The sequence below is a fragment of the Jaculus jaculus genome, chromosome 3 (assembly GCF_020740685.1).
Source record: "Jaculus jaculus isolate mJacJac1 chromosome 3, mJacJac1.mat.Y.cur, whole genome shotgun sequence".
Lineage (NCBI taxonomy): Eukaryota > Metazoa > Chordata > Mammalia > Rodentia > Dipodidae > Jaculus > Jaculus jaculus.
In genome coordinates, this window is record NC_059104.1 from 111,231,290 (window position 1) to 111,251,943 (window position 20,654).

The following is a 20,654-nucleotide window of genomic DNA, read 5'->3' on the forward strand; positions in this document are numbered from 1 at the left end:
CAGGCGGAACAGAGAGGCAAACTGATCGCTAGGGACCAATCCTTTGCTGGAGCTCACTTGACTGACAGGGCTGCGCGCCAAAGACTGAGCGCAAAGCGCGAGGCGCATCACGACGGGGGCGGAATCCAGGGCACTAACCCGGAACCGGTTTGGGACTCGATTCCCATTGTGAGGCCTGGCCTGGGGCGGGCTCTCACCCTGAATGGCAATCCCTTTCGGCCCAATGGATGGACCGTGTCTAGTGAGCGGCAGCTCTATAAACCAATGGGAGCAGGGAGAAGTTGGGGGCGGGGACTCCATGAAGCATCTTTTTTTTTTTTTTTTTTTTTTTTCCTGCCACCCTTAGGGGCGATCCTGCGGTGGTGCCGCCGGGGTCGCAGGTGAGTGGTCAGGTCCGGAGGTGGCCGCAGAGGCCGAGTGGCTCGGGGGCCTGAGGCGTCCGGGCTGCGGGCCGGCCCGGCGGGAGGTCACCGCCGCGGGGCTTGCTGCGGAGCTGGACTGCGGGGACGGGGAAAGTACCGCGCGCGGCTGTCGCCCGACCCGGGAGGGTGAGCCAAGGGCCCGAGCCGCCGCGACCAAGCTGCGCAACTTGGTGGGCATCCTGGCGGGACTTTGACTTTCGGCCCGGAAATAGCGGTAGAGGGGAGCCCCCTTCCGAGTTGTCCGGACCCCAGCCGCATCCTTGGGGCGCTCAGGTGTGCACCCCAGGCTCGGGGTGGGGGGCGGGTTTCTAGCCCGAGGCGGCGCCCAGGGGCCCGGGACACTTCCAACCGTGATCCCCTAGTAAAGTTGAGCTGTTTACCAAGCACAGATTGTAGGCGAAGGAAAACGCATCGCCTGTTTGCAGTACAGGACTCTTCAGACACGACTGGGGTGGGGGCGGACGGCAGTGTGTAGATTTCTGATGGTTTTCTTTTCAACTGTTTAATGAATTTAACCCACTTTTTGTTTCTTTAAACCAGATTTTACTGGCTTTTTTCCCCCTCAGATCTCTTCTGTCTTTTTCAGGATCTAGAAACTTCTTAATTGTTAGGTTTTTGCCTTTGTGGAAACTTAATTCTTAATTGCTAGTCCTTGTGGGGAAAGAAAAAAAGTACCCAGTTATAATTTGTCATGGGTAGTATGTTATCGCCGTCAGGCTTATGTAAGTAAACTGCTTATTTTTCCTGTTTCTAACCAGTGAAGTGTAACGGTAAGATGAGATTTCAGGAAATTGGCTGTTATCTATGATTGGCCATGAGAGGTCAAAAGTTTTTCAGGTTGCAGCTACTGTAATTGCCTGGTGTAAAGACAAGGGTGATACCTCATAAAAAGGGAGAGCATTTGGCACTAAAAATGGCATCTTTATGCATTTTATAATCTGTCATATCTCCAACACCAAAAGAGTGCCTCCCTCCAATATAATAACATAGTAGCATTGTTTTTGAGAAAATTATTGGGAAATGGTTGAGAAAAACCCAAATTTCTCTTCCCTTGGCGCCAAAACATAAAACATAGGACAGAAAGACAAGCTATCCAGAAAAGAAAAAATAGCTTTATCCATTTAATCATAGCCTCCAAATTGTAGCAACTCAAGTTGCTTTGATCCTCACGCCTTCTGGCAATTTGAAAATGTCGCAGAATTTAACTAAGGCTCTCAGGAAATGTAAGATGGATTCCAATATCAATTTTGTTGAGGTTAAGAATGCAGTGAAGCATATTTTACCACTAAAATAGTTCATTAGCTCAGCATAGCTCAGTCAGAGACAAAAGGACACCGCTTTGTAAGCAAAAAGCATGGAGGTGGGAATTGATAGGGGAAAAATAGAGCATGTAATTGGCACTACTTGCTGACACATTTCAAAAAAGCATATCAACTTAGATGGTTAAAAAAAACTGTTGCTGGGCTGGAGAGATGGCTTAGCGGTTAAGCGCTTGCCTGTGAAGCCTAAGGACCCCGGTTCGAGGCTCAATTCCCCAGGTCCCACGTTAGCCAGATGCACAAGGGGGCGCATGCGTCTGGAGTTCGTTTGCAGAGGCTAGAAGCCCTGGCGCGCCCATTCTCTCTCTCTCCCTCTATCTGTCTCTCTCTCTGTGTCTGTCGCTCTCAAATAAATAAATAAAAAATTAAAAAAAATAAAAACCCTGCTGCTATTCCATGTACCAGCAAAGGTTGCAACAACCCAGTTACTAAATGATGACAAGTTCTGAGAGCTCCGAGAGCTAATGGTGGATATCTATGTAAGTTAAGATTATCTTGATAATACCCATTATTATTTTAATATATGTTTTTGTGTTGTTATATACTGTGTCAGTAACAGTGCCTTTATATATGAGTTAGCCTACTTGAATTAAAAGAAAAGTGAAGTTTGACAGTGATATTGTTCTCTTTCAGTATAATTTGTTAGGAAGGTGCAAGGTCTTACCAAGCCAGCATAGAAGATTTGCTGGTATTAGGCCTCAGTCAAGTTTTCTTGCTTTAATTCTTGTTCTTACTTTTATTTCTTTCCTTATTAAGTCTTTTTGTTGTAGAAGACTCAAGTGAAGTGCTAGTTCCTTCTCAAAATACTTTTTGATCTCATCAACGATTTCTGTTATTTTGGATACCCAGAACATTTCATTAATATGCTTTCTTGTAGTCTTCATATGTTAATGTTGTCATTGGGTAAAGATAGAGGTTATTATGTATAGACACTGTCTAAAGAGGTATAACAGCCAGTACGTGTGGCTGGTTTACTGTATTTTAATTACTGTAAGATCAATTGGATTCTCTCTTTTAATCTTTAAAATAATGAACGGTTCTGTTATTCTCATTAATGGATGGATAAGCAAATATGAGAGACTGATTTGCATGAAGCCAATGGGCTAGTTATGGTGGGATTGGTGTACAGGCCTAGAGAGTGTGTATTCACAAGCTTCAGCTTGCAGACATTATTGTAACTTTTCCATTTGTATCTCTTTATATGTATGTCTTACTAGGTAATAAATTATTTGACAGCAGGAGCAATATATTCATCTTCGTTCCCTTACTCTTTGTATAAAATAAATGATGATAGTGGAAGTATGTATGAAATCGTCACACAAATGAGAGCAGTGGAAGTATCCTGAACAGGAGATGCTTAAACTAGGTTCTTCAGGCTCAGTATGCATTGGCAAGACAAAGGGAGTAAGGAAGATGGGCTGGGGGAAGACATGATGGTGGTTCTGAAACTAAGATCATGATAGTTGGACCTGTGCTGCATGCTGCTCTTGAACATGCGAAATATGATTTACACAAATTGAGATGTAACATGTTAAGTATAAGTGTGTGTGTGTATGTATTTGTATGTATGTATGTGTGTGTGTGTGTGTGTGTGTGTGTGTGTGTGTATGGTGCAATATATAGTATAAAAATATAAAAACAGATTTAGGGGCTTAGGGGTATAGTATTTGCCTATCTGTCCATTTGATAGTACTATAAAGTACTGGGTTTAGGTAAGAGTATAAAAATGTGTTAAATACCTCAATACCTTATGTTTATTAAATATTGAAGTAGCATCTTAGGATATATTGGTTAAATATAATTCATTTTACTTGTTCTATTTGCTGATGAAGCTACTAGAGGATTTAAAACAAAATATACACCTTCTGTTTCTATTAAAGAGCACAAATCTGGGATTACACGGTGATTGGTGCTGTTTTATGCGTTGGAGAGGGGCTCAGGGGGGCATGAGGGCTCAGGGGGGCATGATGGAGTGGATTTTGAGGTGCAGAAAACACTATGAAAGGTACTAACAATGTTGTGCAGGTAGGGCTCTGTAACAGGAGAGAACTGTAGAAAGAAAGGCTTTAAGTACTCAAGGCTTTTACTTTTATTTTTATTTATTTATTTAGTTTGATTTTTCGAGGTAGGGTCTCACTCTAGCTCAGGCTGACCTGAAATTCACTATGTAGTCTCAGGGTGGCCTTGAACTCATAGCAGTCCTCCTACCTCTGTCTCCTGAGTGCTGGGATTAAACATGTGCCACCATGCCAGGTTACTCAGCATATTTGATGAATGAAGCAATGTTTCTTACTTCCTTAATCTGATAATGGACATTCCAGTTGTCATCTAATTCAGTTATAATACTAATAAAGACCTGGGTAGATGTCAAAAGACATTCTGCTTCTATGAATGTTTTGATTGTCAGATGAGATCTGTCTTAAATCTAAATTAACTTAGCTTGCACACTTTTGGATGTGTTTCCCATACCAACATAAGTTGGTCCTTAAAGTTAAGTGTATGGCATCTGCCATATCCCTCTGTTTAGCTGTTTCCCTGAAAATGAAGCAGCCATGTCTATAGTTCCAGCCTTTTGTGAGTGATAAAGACCTCTTTCATAGTCTCAGAAAGGATACTGGTAAGCAGTTGGAGCACTTGCACTCCTGGTCTTTCTGTACAAGTTTTGACTGGTTTTCGTTTGGATTTGGATTTTTATATGTTGCCAGGATGGATTTGAACTTTGAAGCTCAAGGGATCCTCCTTCCTCAGTCTCATGAGTAAATGGTATTACAGCCTTTTTAGTGGTTTTGATATACTGTGGACTTATTATACAGTATGTGAACTACCAGATGCAAGCTGTGTTGGGTTTGGAAATGTGGTTAGTAAATTTTAAACTATAAAATATCTACTAGAAGCTAGGCCTTGTGACCTGTGCCTGTAAACCCAGCACTCAGAAGGCTCAGGTATTTTCTTGTTGTTGGCCAGCTTGGGCTGTATTACAAGATCCTGTCTCAAAACCAAAACCAAAACCAAAAAATAGAAACAAACAGAAACAAAACAAAACAACAACAAAAAACTCCTAGATTTTAAATACTTAGTAAAAAGAACAAAAACATCTCAAACATTTTTTTTGTTGTTGTTTATTTTTCGAGGTAGGGTCTCACTCTAGCCCAGGCTGACCTGGAATTCATTGTGGAGTCTCAGGGTGGCCTTGAACTCACAGCACTCCTCCTACCTCTACCTTCGGAGTGCTGAGATTAAAAGCGTGCGCCACCACGCCCGGCTCAAACATTTTTATATTGATTCCATGCACAGTGACAATATTTATTGAGTAGATAGGGTTAAGTAAAATTTGTTGAAATTGTACCTTTTTGATTTGCTTTTACTTTACTGCAGCCGCAAGGAAATTTTAAGCTCTAAGAGTGAATCACATACTTCCGTCTTTCACTCTTCAAGGAGTCCAGGGCCAACACTATCTATCAGCATGCTTGATGATCACATGCTGATTTTGTTGTTGTTGTTGTTGTTTTGTTTTTTTGAGGTGGGGTCTCACTCTAGCCTAGGCTGACCTGGAATTCACTACGGAGTCTCAAGGGTGGCCTTGAACTCATGGCGATCCTTCTACCTCTGCCTCCCAAGTGCTGGGATTAAAGGCGTGCACCAAGCCTGGCTCATGCTGATTTCTTTTTTTGGGAAAGAGTTTATTATTATGGGCTGCATTGGGAATACACAGTTTTGACTTAAATAATTCCTTCAAGTGTTCTACAATAAAGTATGCTAAGAAACAGCATGTTGGACCTGGCTGGCTGATAAATAAATCAATTTGCTTCAATTATTTATATAATGAAAATTTAGAGGCGTTGTAGAATGTTCACAAACTTACTTGTGATCTGATATTAAAATAGTCCATTTCTTTAATTGCTGTTAGACATTGTTTTTAAAAAATATTTCTTTATTCGCAGAGAGAGACAGAATGAATATGGATGTGCCAGGGCCTCTAGCCACTGCAGAGGAACTCCACATGTATACACCACTTGGTGCATCTGGTTTTATATGGGTGTTGGGAAATTAACCCAGGTCATTAGGCATTGCAAGCAAGTGCCTTAACTGCTGAGACATCTCTCCAGCCCCCACCCAAAATCTTATAATGTTTTCAGTGAGTTCATGATTTTGTGTCAGGACACATTCCTACCTGTCCTGGGTTGGGTGCGACCCCAGGCTGGTGGATTGGGCCCACCTGAGGCCCTTTTTTTGGGTAGTCAGCTCTTGCTCCTGCTTCATATTTCAGCTTGTGGGGCCACATCCTCTGGGAAGCCTTTCTGACTTCCACCTACCACGGGAGCAAGCCTCTGCCACCTGCACTGATGTACCAGACTGATATTTGTCAGTTTTCCTACAAGCCTAAGGCTCCGCAAGGCTCCCCAGCAGTGGCCTGCAAACAGTTGACATTTATAAAGGTTTGTTGACTTAATCTGGATATTAGACATTATTTGATGCTTACACAAATAATGCAGCCATGTTCTAGTGATCCAATCACCTGCCCACTTAAAAGAACTCTTAGTTTGTAGCATTTATAGTTTTCAGTATTGTGTTATCATACTACTACTTTGGCCTATTTTAGCTTCTAGCATACTGTCTCTGAAAGTGGAGTTGAAGATATGCCCTTAGTTGACACTTGTGAGCTCTCACTAAAGGGCTTCATAAGGGAATGTAAATGTTGTTAAAAAGAATAAAAAAGACCTTAGACCTACAGCACAAATTAAGAACAATGCTAATGTTATATTGACTTTGTATTCCCCTTGCCAGCATTACATGTCTATCTTTCATGTAATAGTAAACATTTAACAGTGATTAGTGTGCACCAGATCTACTTGCATACTACCTTGTTTATTCCCTATAGTTTCTCTATTCAGTAATATCATTATCATTTCTTAAGTGAAATCAAGCAAAGTGAGGTTAAGTAAGTTAAGACCACCAGGCTATGGCAGATCCAGTATATTCTCATTCTCTTGTTTTTTTTCTCAATTTTTATTAACATTTTCCATGATTATAAAAAATATCCCATGGTAATACCATCCCCCCCCCCACTTTCCCCTTTGAAATTCCATTCTCCATCATATCCCCTTCCCATCTCAATCAGTCTCTCTCTTATTTTGATGTCATGATCTTTTCCTCCTCTTTTTTATTTTATTTTATTTTATTTTATTTTTTTATTAGTTTTCTATTCTGCAAGTACAGAGAGTTTGGTACCATTATTAGGCTCATCCGTGACCTACCCCCTCCCCATTGGTCCCTCCTTGTTGAGGTATATGGGTCGTGCATTGTGGAGTTAGCCCACAGTTATTGGTACGGTAAATGTCTCTGTATATCATGACCCAACATGTGGCTCTGACATTCTTTCCGCCCCCTCTTCTGCAAAATTTCCTCCTCTTTTTTTTTTTTTTTAAAGATAGGGTTTCACTCTAGCTCAGGCTGACCTGGAATTCATTCTGTAGTCTCAGGGTGGCCTTGAACTCATGGCGATCCTTTTACCTCTGCCTCCCAAGTGCTGATATTAAAGGCGTGTGCCAGCACGCCTGGCTTTCTTTGTCTCTCTAAATTTTTTCAGTACTAGGACTAGAACCCAAGATCTTGCACATGCTTTCAAGTGCTCTGCTATTGAACTATGTCAGATATTAGTTCACTCTGTTTCCTAGGATAGCCCAAAATTTGTAATCCTCTGAGATTAGGGTTCCACATACACTATCATGCCTCACTCAGGTCTAGTCTTCGAATTCAGGGAGCCAAACTCCAGAATTTATGTTTATGAATACTGTCTACTTCTTTTGATGGGGTTTTGTTTTATACTTATTTCCTTACATTGTATGAACAAAAGGCATAAGTATGGCTGTAGGGATAATTTGTTCCAAGGATTATCAAGCATGCTGGCACTGATTATACGTTCCAGTTTAAGGGATTTCTGTTTATCACTAAATGTCTTGGGAAATTTTGCAAGTCTATCCTAAAATAGTTTGCTTGCAATCCCCTTTTGTTTTTGCATACTTTACTGTCTTTGTGAAGTTGCCAGTGATGTTTTTGAGAATTCATTTTCTGTTTGTGTAGAACTCTTAGTTCTCTCTCTCTGACCTCTATTTCTTCAGCAAAGGGCTGTTCAGAACATGGTTATTTCACATCAATGAGCAGAAACAAAAAATGTTATAGGCGTATTTTTTTTTTTTTTTTTTTTTTAAATTTTTTTTTTAAACTTTTTATTTATTTATTTGAGAGCGACAGACACAGAGAGAAAGACAGGTAGAGGGAGAGAGAGAGAATGGGCGCGCCAGGGCTTCCAGCCTCTGCAAACGAACTCCAGACGCGTGCGCCCCCTTGTGCATCTGGCTAACGTGGGACCTGGGGAACCGAGCCTCGAACCGAGGTCCTTAGGCTTCACAGGCAAGCGCTTAACCGCTAAGCCATCTCTCCAGCCCGATAGGCGTATTTTTGGAGATGTTATTAGATATATACAAAGTCAGTTGAACAGAGTTTCTTGGGAACTAGAGATAAACTGAATGAAAGTTTACAAATGGCAATGAAACTGTTGTCTTAGTTTAAAAATAAGAAATTGGCATCTACTTTCAGTTCTAAAAGAGGAGGCTCTTTGTGTATTTTCTGATTAAATCTCACCTTGAATAGTTTTGCTGCAGTAGATGCTGCTGTTTGTATTATGAATTGCTAGAGAAATATTTGTCACATAGTGACAATTTTAAGTTATGGATAAGAAAGGTAATGTTGCAGTCAGATTTGCATTGCTGGTAGAAGTCACCTGACCAAGAGCAGCTTTTGGAGAAAAAAAGGTTTATTTTCACTTACAGACTCAAGGGGAAGTTCCATGATGGCAGGGGAAAACGATAGCATGAGCAGAGGGTGGACATCACCTCCTGACCAGTATCAGATGGACAGCAGTGACAGGAGAGAGTGCCAAATACTAGCAAGAGGAAACTGGCTATAATACTCAAGAGCCTGCCCCCAACAATACATTGCCTCCAGGAAGCATTAGTTCTCAAATCTCCATCAGCTGGGAATCTAGCATTCAGAACATCTAAGTTTATGGGGACACCTGAATCCAACCACCACAGGTGGTAATGTAAGCCAAGGTCCAGTAAAATTTGCCAGTTTATTTGAGGAAAGAGTGATTTGTTGACTGGGCAGCTCCATGTCAGAAGTGGTTTAGGGATTCTGCTTAGGAGTGCCAGAGGCTTCCTGTGATTGATGAGCATGGGACTGAAGCAAAGAAAATATTTGATTGTCTTAAGTTTGTCTTGTTTTGCCCATTGGAAAGTCACTAGTTATGGTAGTTGTATAATTGTATATTGGATCCTTCTTATGGTTGGCCTTATATCTCTTTTTGTTTAATAAGGCATTTGTAAGAAATAGCCATAGATATTAGGTTTGTGTTAAAGTCATTTACAGGCCTAGCTGGTTTTCTCTGTTTAGGAATTCTTCAGGCCTGATCTTTGTTCTAATTTGCTGTAACATATGATTGAGGAAATGTGTCTAGTTGAAGCTTTTCTGGCTATATACTGCATTTTATCTGAACCTTCCTCAGAGGTGAGACTCTGCTTCTTCTGAAAATCTGAATCAAAGCTTTCCTTAGCAACAGATCTTCAAGATTTATTATAAGCTGCTAAAAAAGTTGAAGTAAGTATGACATAAAGGAACCTGAATATATTATGTACTTCTTTTCTGAAACCATATTGTTTGCTAATTAACCTCTCAGCTTTGTTTTATAATGGGAAGGTTGCTATATCTGTGTAGTGCTGTGGAGGGGAACAAGTAACAGGACCTGGAGGAACTTTATGGCTCTGTACTTGTTGCAGGAGAGTTGATGGTTAGACCATGATCAACCTGTGAAACACTTCAACATTTAGATCCTAACTTTTCCTATTGTAGGGAATGAAAAGTCAGCCAGAGAACATGGTTTGCCTATGTATTCCTCACTCTCTCTGAGCCTTCATTTCACATTATAATAAAAACTTTTCCATGTAGAAGAAATTTTCTAACCTCTTGCCTGTTATTCTCCTCAGTTGAACCAGTACTTTACACTGTGTGGTACTGTTGGGATCCTTTCATATCTTGATCTAATTTTCTTTCTGCCTCCAAGAGATAAACTTGAGTTCTGACTCAGACAAGATTCAGCAATTGCTGTAACTTCCCTAATACACTTTCCTATAAAGCTAAAGAGCAGAAAAATTCCTCCCAGTTCCATTGCAATGAGGATTTTCCATGTACATCAATCAGATGCACTTGTATACGATGTGAAGTCAAGGTTGGCAAGAGAGCCTGGCATTTGAAGCATCTGTTTCCCTGATGTGGACAAACGTTAGCACATACTATGGCCATCTGGAGAGTTTATTGAATCACAGATTCTACCCTTAGAGTGTCAGAAAGGCTCACCTATCTGACCAGTTTCAAATACCTGCTTTGATCATACTTCAGCTTGAACTTTATGTGGAAGTCAGAGAAGCATGTTGTGACCTTAGAAGAAATGTTTACAAGCGATTTTTTTGTTTCAGAGTTTACAGGAAAATTTTGCTACATGAATTTCTGTATTTTATTTCAGAGTGCAAATACATATAGTTATTTGCCTACACCATTATCGTCAACTCCAGTTAAGATGGCCCAGAATGTTAGGAAGTACTGCTGAGAAATTCCCCAAATGAAAACAAATAATTAAAAGCATTAGCTAGAAACATACAAGTCAACCTTGTTTTGTTTCATATTAGGAGCTTTTGTCTGAGGTAGTTTTGTCTGAATAATAAGAAGGATATAGTGTCTATTGAAGGACAGAATTATATGGGTAAACCAAGATGTTTATACTAAGTTCTAAATATTTAGGAAACTTTTTTTTTCATGTTGCATACAGTCATCTTTAACTGATTAATTAGGTTGGGTAGCTATGGGAATTCCTTGCTGTTTTTGTGAATTATAATGTCATTATTTCCTACCCTCCCTGCACCCAGGGTTTTTATATTTTCTATATTGTTTAAATGGTGAAGTAGTAAAATATAAATATCATTTCTTTGAGCAGTTTATACTCCATTAGACTGGTTTCTGAATTTTAATTGATTTTATTTTTTACTTTGTGTTTCCTTCAAAGTTATTCTGGAGAGGCTACTTTTTTTTTTCACTTTTTCAGAGCATTTGGTCCATGGTCACCTGAGCAGAAGATCATGGTTGGGCAAGTGGTGATGGAGGACAGTGACTTACCTTATAGCAGACAGTAAATAAGTGACAGCAAGAGTCCAAGGACAAGATACCCTTAGGAGCCCTACCATAGTGACCTACTTCCTCCAGTTAGGCCCACCTTCTACAGTTTCCAGAACTTAGTACAGTAGCACCGCTGCCTGGGCATTGAGGCTTTAACATGAAAATAGTGGCTGGGTGGAGCATTTTGTATTTTACCCTAACATTCTGACCCCTACCGTCAAAGGCTTTTAGTCTATCAGATTGCAAGATGCTTTCTTCTTTTTTTTTTCCCTTTTCACTATCTATTTGAGAGTGACAGACACACAGAGAAAGGCAGATATATACATAGAGAGAATGGGTGCGCCCGGGCCTCCAGCCACTGCAAACGAACTCCAGATGTGTGTGTCCACTTGTGTATCTGGTTAACGCGGGTCCTGGGGAACTGAGCCTTGAACCGAGGTCCTTAGGCTTCACAGACAAGTGCTTAACCACTAAGCTATCTCTCCAGCCCACAAGATGCTTTTAATCCATGTCTCTGAGATCCTAACATCTCAACAGTTAATTCCAACATTGTTTATAAGTCTTTAAAACAAAGTCTGTTGAGATTCAAGGCAAACTCACTAATTTGAGCCTTTACTTAAACAAACAAAAAACACCACAGTTACTTCCAACATAGTGGCACACAGTAAATCTTCCCATTCTGAAAGGGAGGAATAGGAGTGTAGCAAGGAAGAACCAAAGCAGGGCAGATATTACCGTAGCTTTGTCCAGATTCTGAGGTTCACAGTTTTGTGATGTAAACTCCAATAGGGCCAGGAAATTCTGCTCCTGGAACCTTGTCATTTGCAGCTTACATGAACTCTCATCTTGGGTTGGCTCCATCTGTTGCCTGAACCTCTTCTCTGCAGATGGTCCATGTTCCTGGCATCTCTAATATCCATGGTCTGTCTTGCAATTTAGTTCTCACCCTCATAACTTTGTGTATTCCTCTCATGGCTGCCTATAAGGATCCTGATCCTGTCACACATTGCCTATCCTCTCAGGCTTTCCTTTGAACCATGGTGAAAACCTCCATGATCCCGTAACTATTACATTCTTTATGCCTACAAAACCAGCATCACATGAGTGATACCAGTGTCTGCCCTAGCTGAAGCAGTACCTCTTGGACCACAGCTTCAGAGGCCTCTGAATGCCTGGGAGACTGAATACTGAAAAGCATTTCCCTGGGTGACCCTGTACAAGCAGCTTGCCTTGGTGGTTCTTTCTGCTCAGAGGAAACAAGCTTGCAGTTTCATGCCCACAGATGGCATCTAACCAATTCTCAGATATCCTCAAGGCATCTTTCCTTTTAGCCCTGTACAAAGTACTTGGCTTCTCTTTAAAGATACCTGTGTCTTTAAAAGCTACTTTTTCCATGTCCACAGCTTCCAACTCCTTCTGGCTAGTCTACATGCTTTTCAAATGCTTGACTTTTTCTCTAGATTCTCATTGTAAATTTGTCCATAGCAACCAGCAACATCCATGCCACAGCCTGAATCCTGGACTATCTTAGAGTTTCCCATACCAAATTAGTCCACCACTTAAAAAAAAATAGACAAAAAACAACAATGGGTTTCATTAGGACTGTTTTTTTTTTCTTTTCAATTCCCTCCCTCCCTCCCTCCCTCCCTCCCTCCCTCCCTCCCTCCCTCCCTTCCTTCCTTCCTTCCTTCCTTCTTTTGAGGTAGCGTCTTAACTTTAAATCCAGGCTGACCTGGAATCCACTATGTAGTCTCAGTCTGGCATTCTACCTTTATAGTCCAGGATTCAGCCCAGGACTTAAAATATATATTTGAAAGAGAAAGAGAGAACACGGGCATGCCTGGGCCTCTGGCCACTGCAAATGAACTCCAGATGCATGTGCCACCTTGTGTATCTGGCTTACATGGGAAATTGAGCCTGTGCCATTAAGCTTTGCAGGCAGTTGCCTTAACCACTTAGCCATCTCTCCATAACAGTACTTTTTAAAAATACGTTTTTTAATGTGTTACTTTTAAGAGGGAGGAAATATGGTGGTGCCAGAGTCTCTGGACCCTACAAACAAACTCCACCTGCGTTGCCGCTTTATGTGGATACTGGGGAATTGATCCTGGACCACTAGTTTTTTGCAAGCAAGTGCTTTAAAAAAAATAAAAAAAAAATAAAAAAAACTACTGAGCCAGCTATCTCCCAGGCTCCATCATCTTTAAATTTAGCATCCATTAAAGTCTTAGAACATGGAAAAAATGAAGGTTTTTTTTTTTGGCCTGGTATGAGCCTGGTTTTCACTGACCATATAACCCATCAACATTTTGGTTTTCTTTTAAAAAAATTATTTGATTTATTTGCAAGGAGAGAGAGAGGGAGGGGGAGGGAGGGAGGGAGAAAGAAAGAAAGGAAGGAAGGGAGGGAGGGAGAGAGGGAGGGAAGGAGGGAGGGAGGGGCCAGGTTGTGTGCACATGCATGCACCAGGGCCTCCAACCACTAGAAATGACCTCTAGATGTATGTGCCATTGTGAATTTGGCTTCACATGGGTACTAAGGAATCAAACCCATGTTGTTAGACTTTTCAGGTAGGTGCCTTAATCACAGGGTCATCTCTTCAGCCTCAGCATTCTGGTCTTCTAAACTCCCTTCAGAATAACTTATTAAATAAAATATCTACTGAAAGCTGGAGCTGGTGGCACATGCCTGTAATCTTAGCACTCAGCATTGAGAAGCCTGAGGAAGAGGAACTACTTATGGCCAGCTTGGGCTGTGTAGCAAGATCCTGTCTCAAAAACTTTAAAAAAGCACAAACAACTAGATAAAGATGTGGATTTTCAATGCTCAGTGAAAAGAACAAGAGTACCTCAATATGATATATATATATATATATAACTTTATTACATGTATAGGGTAAAATTTGTTAAAATAGTGTGTGTGTGTTTAACTGCAGGTACTAGGACATTTTAAACTGCAAATGTGAATCATGTATTTATTTGGACAGCGCTCCTTTATTATCACTATTGAAAGTGTGGTCCAAGGCCAGCAGCATCAGCATGCTTGATAAATATGCTTAATTTTCCTGCAAAGAGTTTTTTTTTTTTTTAATTATTATGGGTTACAATAGGAGTAGAGAGAAATTAATTAGAACTGTGTCAGTAGATTTTTGAGCAATGTGTCTGTAAACTTTTAAAAAAAGTTTTGTTTTTATATACTGAAAGTTTTTGTGAACTGATTTTTAATGTAATTTTTGGTCATCCCATGAAAAACAAATTGTGCTGTGAACTTATAAATAGCCTTGTGGCTGAAGTTGAAATGACTATCCCACAGTTCTTAGATCTAGTGTTACTGGTTTAGTGAGATATACACTGTAGCATATTGTAAGTGTGAATGGTCACAGTTGAGCTTCTGAACATGCACACAGAGGCATATGTACACTTTTCTTTTCCTACTTCTGTTGACCTGCATTAGCACTGACACAATGATGTGCCACAGTATTGTAATCTTACTCTTGTCTGCTTCTGTAAAGCTTATTTTAAAATTTTTCCTACAAATGTGTACCAAATGCATAAGAACCACATGGATATCAGATTAACTTGGAAAGAGCCTTACCTCTCTGTTAGCAGTTTTCTGTTACTTTTCTTCCCCACTGTGACAGAATTCCTGATACAAAGAGCTCATGGCAGGGAATGCAAGGCATAGCAATTTAAATCATGGCAGAACTGAGAGCAGGTCAGAACAGCAAGGGGCCAGAACATAGTAAATTTCCCAAGGACATACCCAGGCTGACCTGCTTCCTGCAGGTAGGCCTTACCACTTAAAGTGTTCAGAAAAACATCACCTCATCACCCCCAAATGTTCCCTCAGCTGGGGAAATAAACTTTAATACATGAGTCTGTGGACTGTTTCATATCAAAATTATACCACCAGTATGTCAAAGTAAGTCACTTTGGCAAATTGATTCATTCAACATGATGTACTCACTATGTATTAGAAACTGCTAGGTTCTCTGGAGATGGTGGTGAGTAGAAACACCTCTGCCTTACAGTGAAGCTTAGGAAGTAGAGGAGAGACAGAGAAATATGTTAGCAGAAGTATAAAATTTAGACTAGAGAAACTACAGTGGATTTTACACTGGAACAGTTTTACTCATGTGACGAGTCCCCTGAGAAACAGTTGCTTCGTCTATGAGTTGGTGCTTGAGGAAGAACTTGATTAGACCAAGAAGGGAGCGCAGCCCATTTTCTAGGGAGAGGGATTAGTGAGGACACGTGAACACAGGTCTTGAGTAGAAAGGTTGACAAGAATAGGTGACTGAAATTAATCGGGCATGGTTGGGGTGCCTGAGTGAGTGGGAAGGAGCTGGAGTGGATGGTAGGGAGAGAAAGGGCCAAGAGTGTCAGTAGTGTGCAACTGTTACAGCACCCTGGAAAGAATTGATGGCTCAAGCTCTGGGGTGCTGCCAGTGTCAGAGAAGTAAACAGTTCCAAGCCATACTGTGAGGGTGGGGCTTTGTATTTTTAAGTTTAGTAGCTTATTGGGTTGAAGTACTTTAAAGAAATTGTAGGTTGATTGAGTGATTTTATTTTACTTTTCTCTTCAGACATTATCTGCCTCTACTACTGGATGAATGAAAATTCGATGATTTGAACTAAGTGCCAGCAAGGAATTGTGCTTGGTTTTGTGCTCTGTAGTGTTGTTCACATTTTTTGCACATCTTTTCTTGCTTATAAAAACTGCACTAAACTTTTTTAAAATGAAGCAGTTGAAAAGAAAAAGGAAAAGCAATTTTAGTGTTCAAGAAACTCAGACCCTTTTGAAAGAAATTACCAAAAGGAAAGAAGTCATTTTCTCCAAACAGCTCAACACAACGATAAATGTGATGAAGCGGATGGCTTGGGAGGAGATTGCACAGTGTGTGAATGCTGTGGGAGAAGGAGAACAGAGGACGGGGACGGAAGTGAAGAGGAGGTACCTCGACTGGAGAGCACTCATGAAGAGAAAGAGGATGAAGGCAAACATGAAGCTGGTGGGCTCGGGGTTTCCCCTCCCCACGTCAGATTTGGATGACTCTCTCACTGAAGAGATCGATGAAAAGATTGCATTCCGAAATGATACAAATTTTGACTGGCAGAATGTGGCAGATTTCCGGGATGCAGGAGGATCCCTGACAGAGGTTAAAGTGGAAGAGGAAGAAAGGGACCCCCAGAGCCCTGAAGTGAGTATTGAGTTGTGGTGCTTTTTCCTTTTTCAATTGTAATATGTAATTTCTAATTCAGACACTAAAGTTCCCAGACCAGGTGTTGGGGAGGTGGGGCCCAAGTTTGATTCCCAGCATCCATGTAAAAAGCCATGTGTGGCTGTAACCCCAGTGCTGAGGGGGGAACCAAAACAGAAGAGTTACTGGGGCTCCCTGGTCAGCTAGTCTTATGGAACAATGGTGAGCTCCAGGTTCAGTAAGAGAGTCTGTCTCAAGGAATGAGCCAGAAGAGTGGTAGAGGAAGACACCCGATGTCTGTGTGTGCACATGATGCACATATTCATCCATCCATCCAGACACACACACACACACACACACACACACACACACACACACACAATGCATGCTGTACATACCAAAAAATTACTGTTACTTTTTTCTTTGCATCATTAATACCTTTCTTACTAGATATAATTCCTCCATTATTAGTAAATTATTAGTGACATGAGATAACCATGTACATGAGTATGAGCTCATATTCAGACAAAGTGGTTTTATATGCTTACAAGACCAGGAAGCCTTTAAGAAATATTGGTGCTAAGTGAACATCGTGAAGCAGAAGGAAACCTCAAGAATCACTTTTCTTTTTTCTGCTAGTTTGAGATTGAGGAGGAGGAGGAGATCCTGTCGTCTGTCATACCAGATTCCCGGAGGGAAAATGAGCTTCCCGACTTCCCCCACATCGACGAGTTTTTCACCCTGAACTCGACACCATCTAGATCTGCATATGATGAGCCCCATTTGCTTGTCAACATAGAGAAACAGAAACTCGAGCTGGAGAAGCGACGGCTGGATATCGAGGCGGAAAGGCTGCAGGTGGAGAAAGAGCGGCTGCAGATTGAGAAGGAGCGGCTGCGCCATCTAGACCTGGAGCACGAGCGGCTGCAGCTGGAGAAGGAGCGGCTACAGATAGAGAGGGAGAAGTGGAGGCTGCAGCTGGTCAGCTCCGAGAAACCGGCTCTGGAGAATGAACTTGGCCCAGGGGAAAAGGCCATGCTCCAGCCACAGGACATAGAAGCAGAGAAGTTGAAACTGGAGCGGGAACGCTTGCAGCTGGAGAAGGATAGGCTCCAGTTCTTGAAGTTTGAATCTGAGAAGCTGCAGATTGAAAAGGAGCGACTACAGGTGGAGAAAGAGAGACTCCGAATTCAGAAGGAAGGACACTTGCAGTGACTCAGTTCTCTCTTTAGTAAATGATTGTAAAGTGTAGGTTTTCCTCCTATCAGGTGATGTAAAGGTGGTCGGTTGCTGGATTAGCTATACTTTTTTTTTTTTTTTTTGAGCCTTTTCACCATGTCTAATGTCAGTGTTTATAATAGGAAAAAAAAGATAGTTATATGTGGCTAACTGTATGCTTCCCTAGTATATTATATGAACACTGTCCTAGCATAATTTCTGCTAGAGGTTTCACTTTAGTATTATCCCATAGAGTCTTGCCTTCTCTGTGCACCCAAAGTCGACAGCTATGTCTGTGTAAAATCCTAGCCCAGAAGACATTGGCATTGTCTGGAGACATTTTGGCTGGGCTGCGGTAAGGGTTGTGCATGGGCATCTCATATGTAGAGAGGCCACAGATGCCGCTGAACAGCATTCAACACCTCAGTGCCCCCTAGGAAAGAGCTACCCAACCCAAAGTGTTACTATTGCCAAGTTTAGGAAACGCTACCCTGGCCAAACTGTGCACCTCTATAACTGTTTAATAGCTTAGAATATTAAATCCTCAGATATTTATGTGGATAGATACTTAAATGGCCAAAAACTTTTAACATTACTGTGTAGTATATTGAATATAGGGAGTGATGAAGATTGTAGGTATTTTATTCCATATTTTCTTCTGTAAGTAAACTGAGATACAGAAACAATTCAGGGAATGTCTGAAATTGTTAAAAATGGGTCACTTTGAAAAGCATTCCATCTTGAGAAGCAATATACAATTTGGAACTATTAGTTCCCTTTCTTCTGTGAATTTGTTGGCTTAGTGTGAACATGAAACTTATTTCAAACGTGTGAAATCTTACAGAAGAGGCTAGAAACTAGTAGAAATGGTAAAAAAGTAAAAAATGGTACCAGCAGTCTGTAACCTCAAACCCAAAAGGTATTGGTTGATTTTTTAAAATGAATGAATTGTTACCATTTGGAACTGGGAGGTGGAAGAGAATGTCCTGTGTCAAGTGATGATGTTGAAACAATGATACTAGTTGTGTGTTCTGGATTGGAGAAGCATATATACACTATTTGATGTCATTAATCTACAATATGGTTTTTGAAAATAGGATCTATCATTGTTTCTGAAGCTCAGAGAAGTCACACAGTGACTGACAGCTGAAACTTCAAATTGCAGTGTATTTTGTCTTTGCCCCTTCCCAAGAAACAAAATTTCTAACTCCTTAGTTCCTACAGAATTCTGAACTAAGGGTTAGTTTACCTGGTGATTTGCCACTGGTTTTCCCACTGTGGTGTTTTCACAATCCAACTGATTCTGCTGCACACTAGTGTTGAATATGACTGCACGAGTTCACTTTGTTTTCTGGTTTCCAGGCTGATGCGTAGCTTTAATCTCTTCTATTGGCAGACTACCATGATTTTGTGTTTGTTCCTTGTTAATTTAAGAATGGCTAGAAATCAAGTTAATGTTGGAATATGGGTATGCAAAGGAAAAGTATACTTGTGCTTACTTACCCTGATTTTGAAATAGTGTTATTTTTCTATAATTATATTAAATGCTTCTACCGTAGAAATAAACATATCTATACTGTCTGTCTGAAAGTTTATCATTTCACGTGATTGTGATTCTCAGTGCTCTAACATTATTTAATCCAGCCTGGGATGGAATCTTCTAATGGGTAGCATCAGGGGCCTAACATGTCTTAGAATTGGGCCTGGACACACATTATTTATTGCTGCTTTTATATGAAATGAAATTATGCCTCACCAATTTAATTAACTAAATGCCTCAAAAATTATAAACCAAGGCTTACCCAAAATTTTAGCACAAGATCTCAATGGTCTGAATGTAATCGTTCTTTGTGAATTCTCTGTTCAGGTCTCTGCCCCATTGTTTGATTGGACTGTTTGTACTGCAGTCCATGTACCCTATCTTATTATCTGTATCTGGAATAATAGAATACAATTGAAAACTAGAAAGCATCTGGGAGTTACTACTTATTTGTCCTCCTAACAGCATAAATGGGTTTATCAAGTTGCTCTCCAAACATTCCATGCATTTTCCTTCCCTTTGCTTCTGCTCATAATACTTTTACCCTTCACCTTTCCATTTTCTATCTGGAGTGACAATCAATAGAACAAAACCTTTTCACGTCAGAAGGGGTTGGCCATTTCTACTCCTGTTTACTATAATTTGAAAGCATCAGAATGAATTTCATTAAATAAAATCAGAATATTTTACTACATAAACTTATATCCTCTAGAATTACATTGGGATCCTCTGGAATAAGAATGCTCAAGTCAGCACCAGTAGGTTTAGTTTAAGATTCCCTTGCTGTTTAAGTACAACTTTCCAAACATAGGGATTGTGCCCTGGATAACCATGTGGGTGCTGTGTAGCCGCCATGATCTTGCTGTGCTGTGTGTGTATTTGGACCACAAGGAGTCATGGCTTGATTGTGCCTGCCTTGTGTCATCAGGAGGATTTTCTTCAGTAAAGAAAGTGTCCTGACATCGGCCTATTAACTTTTGTGGATTTTGCAAATAAGATGGCAAAAGTCTTAATTCATACCTGCTAATTATGTACTCTGCAGCCTATGGGACTGAGGGTCAATAATAATAATAAAGCTGTGATTACCAAAATAAGCTCAAGCTTTTCAATTGTTTAGAAAATGTTTTACTTGAAAATTATGGGAAATATATTTAGTACTGCTTTATTTTTACTTCTTTTTTTTTTTTTTTTTTTTTTTTGGTTTTTCAAGGTAGGGTCTCACTCTGGTCCAGGCTGACCTGGAATTAACTCTGTAGTCTCAGAGTGGCCTCGAATTTATGGCGATCCTCCTACCTCTGTCTCCCGAGTGCTGGGATTAGAGGCGTGCGCCACCACGCCCAGCTTATTTTTACTTCTTATCAAAATTATGTAACAACAGCCAACCATGGTGGCACATGCCTTTAATCCGAGCACTTGGGAGGCAGAGGTAGTAGTATCACTGTAAGTTTGAGGCCAGCCTGAGACTATAGCCTGGGCTGGAGTGAGACCCTACCTCAAAGAACAAAACAAAACAACACAACAAGAACAAAAAAAAATGGGATGAAAAATTGGGTGAAAATTTATGTAATAGATAATAGGATGGTTTTCCTGTTTAGCACTGTACCTCTTCTAAGCATGCTTCTGGAGTACTATCACTGGGGCTGTGGATCAAGATGTAAATGCAGGCCTAAATATGACCATGGTATAAATAATTTCTGTCTACCCACTTACTAAAATACACATTCATAATT

At 40.6% G+C, this 20,654-nt stretch overlaps 1 protein-coding gene across 4 annotated transcripts; it reads left to right on the forward strand.

The window, feature by feature from the left end:
- The first annotated feature begins 330 nt into the window (after nt 1-330).
- On the forward strand, nt 331-18,965 carry Msantd4 (Myb/SANT DNA binding domain containing 4 with coiled-coils). 4 transcript variants are annotated; one of them, XM_045146263.1, is made up of 3 exons: nt 331-380; nt 15,552-16,166; nt 16,806-18,965. In XM_045146263.1, the coding sequence occupies exons 2-3, from the start codon at nt 15,705-15,707 to the stop codon at nt 17,379-17,381; spliced, it is 1,038 nt and encodes a 345-aa protein (XP_045002198.1). In that variant the 5' UTR covers nt 331-380; nt 15,552-15,704; the 3' UTR covers nt 17,382-18,965. The 4 variants fall into 4 exon arrangements, with proteins under 4 accessions (XP_045002198.1, XP_045002199.1, XP_045002197.1 ...); XM_045146264.1 differs by lacking the exon at nt 331-380 and adding an exon at nt 510-592; XM_045146262.1 differs by lacking the exon at nt 331-380 and adding an exon at nt 562-695.
- The last annotated feature ends 1,689 nt before the right edge of the window (nt 18,966-20,654 follow it).

Bases quoted from the DNA above. Each gene is read 5' to 3' on its own strand.
- Msantd4 (XM_045146263.1), top strand. From the start codon at position 15,705: ATGAAGCAGTTGAAAAGAAAAAGGAAAAGCAATTTTAGTGTTCAAGAA. The intron at 16,167-16,805 runs GTGAGTATTGAG...TTTTTCTGCTAG, and splicing joins GGGACCCCCAGAGCCCTGAA to TTTGAGATTGAGGAGGAGGA.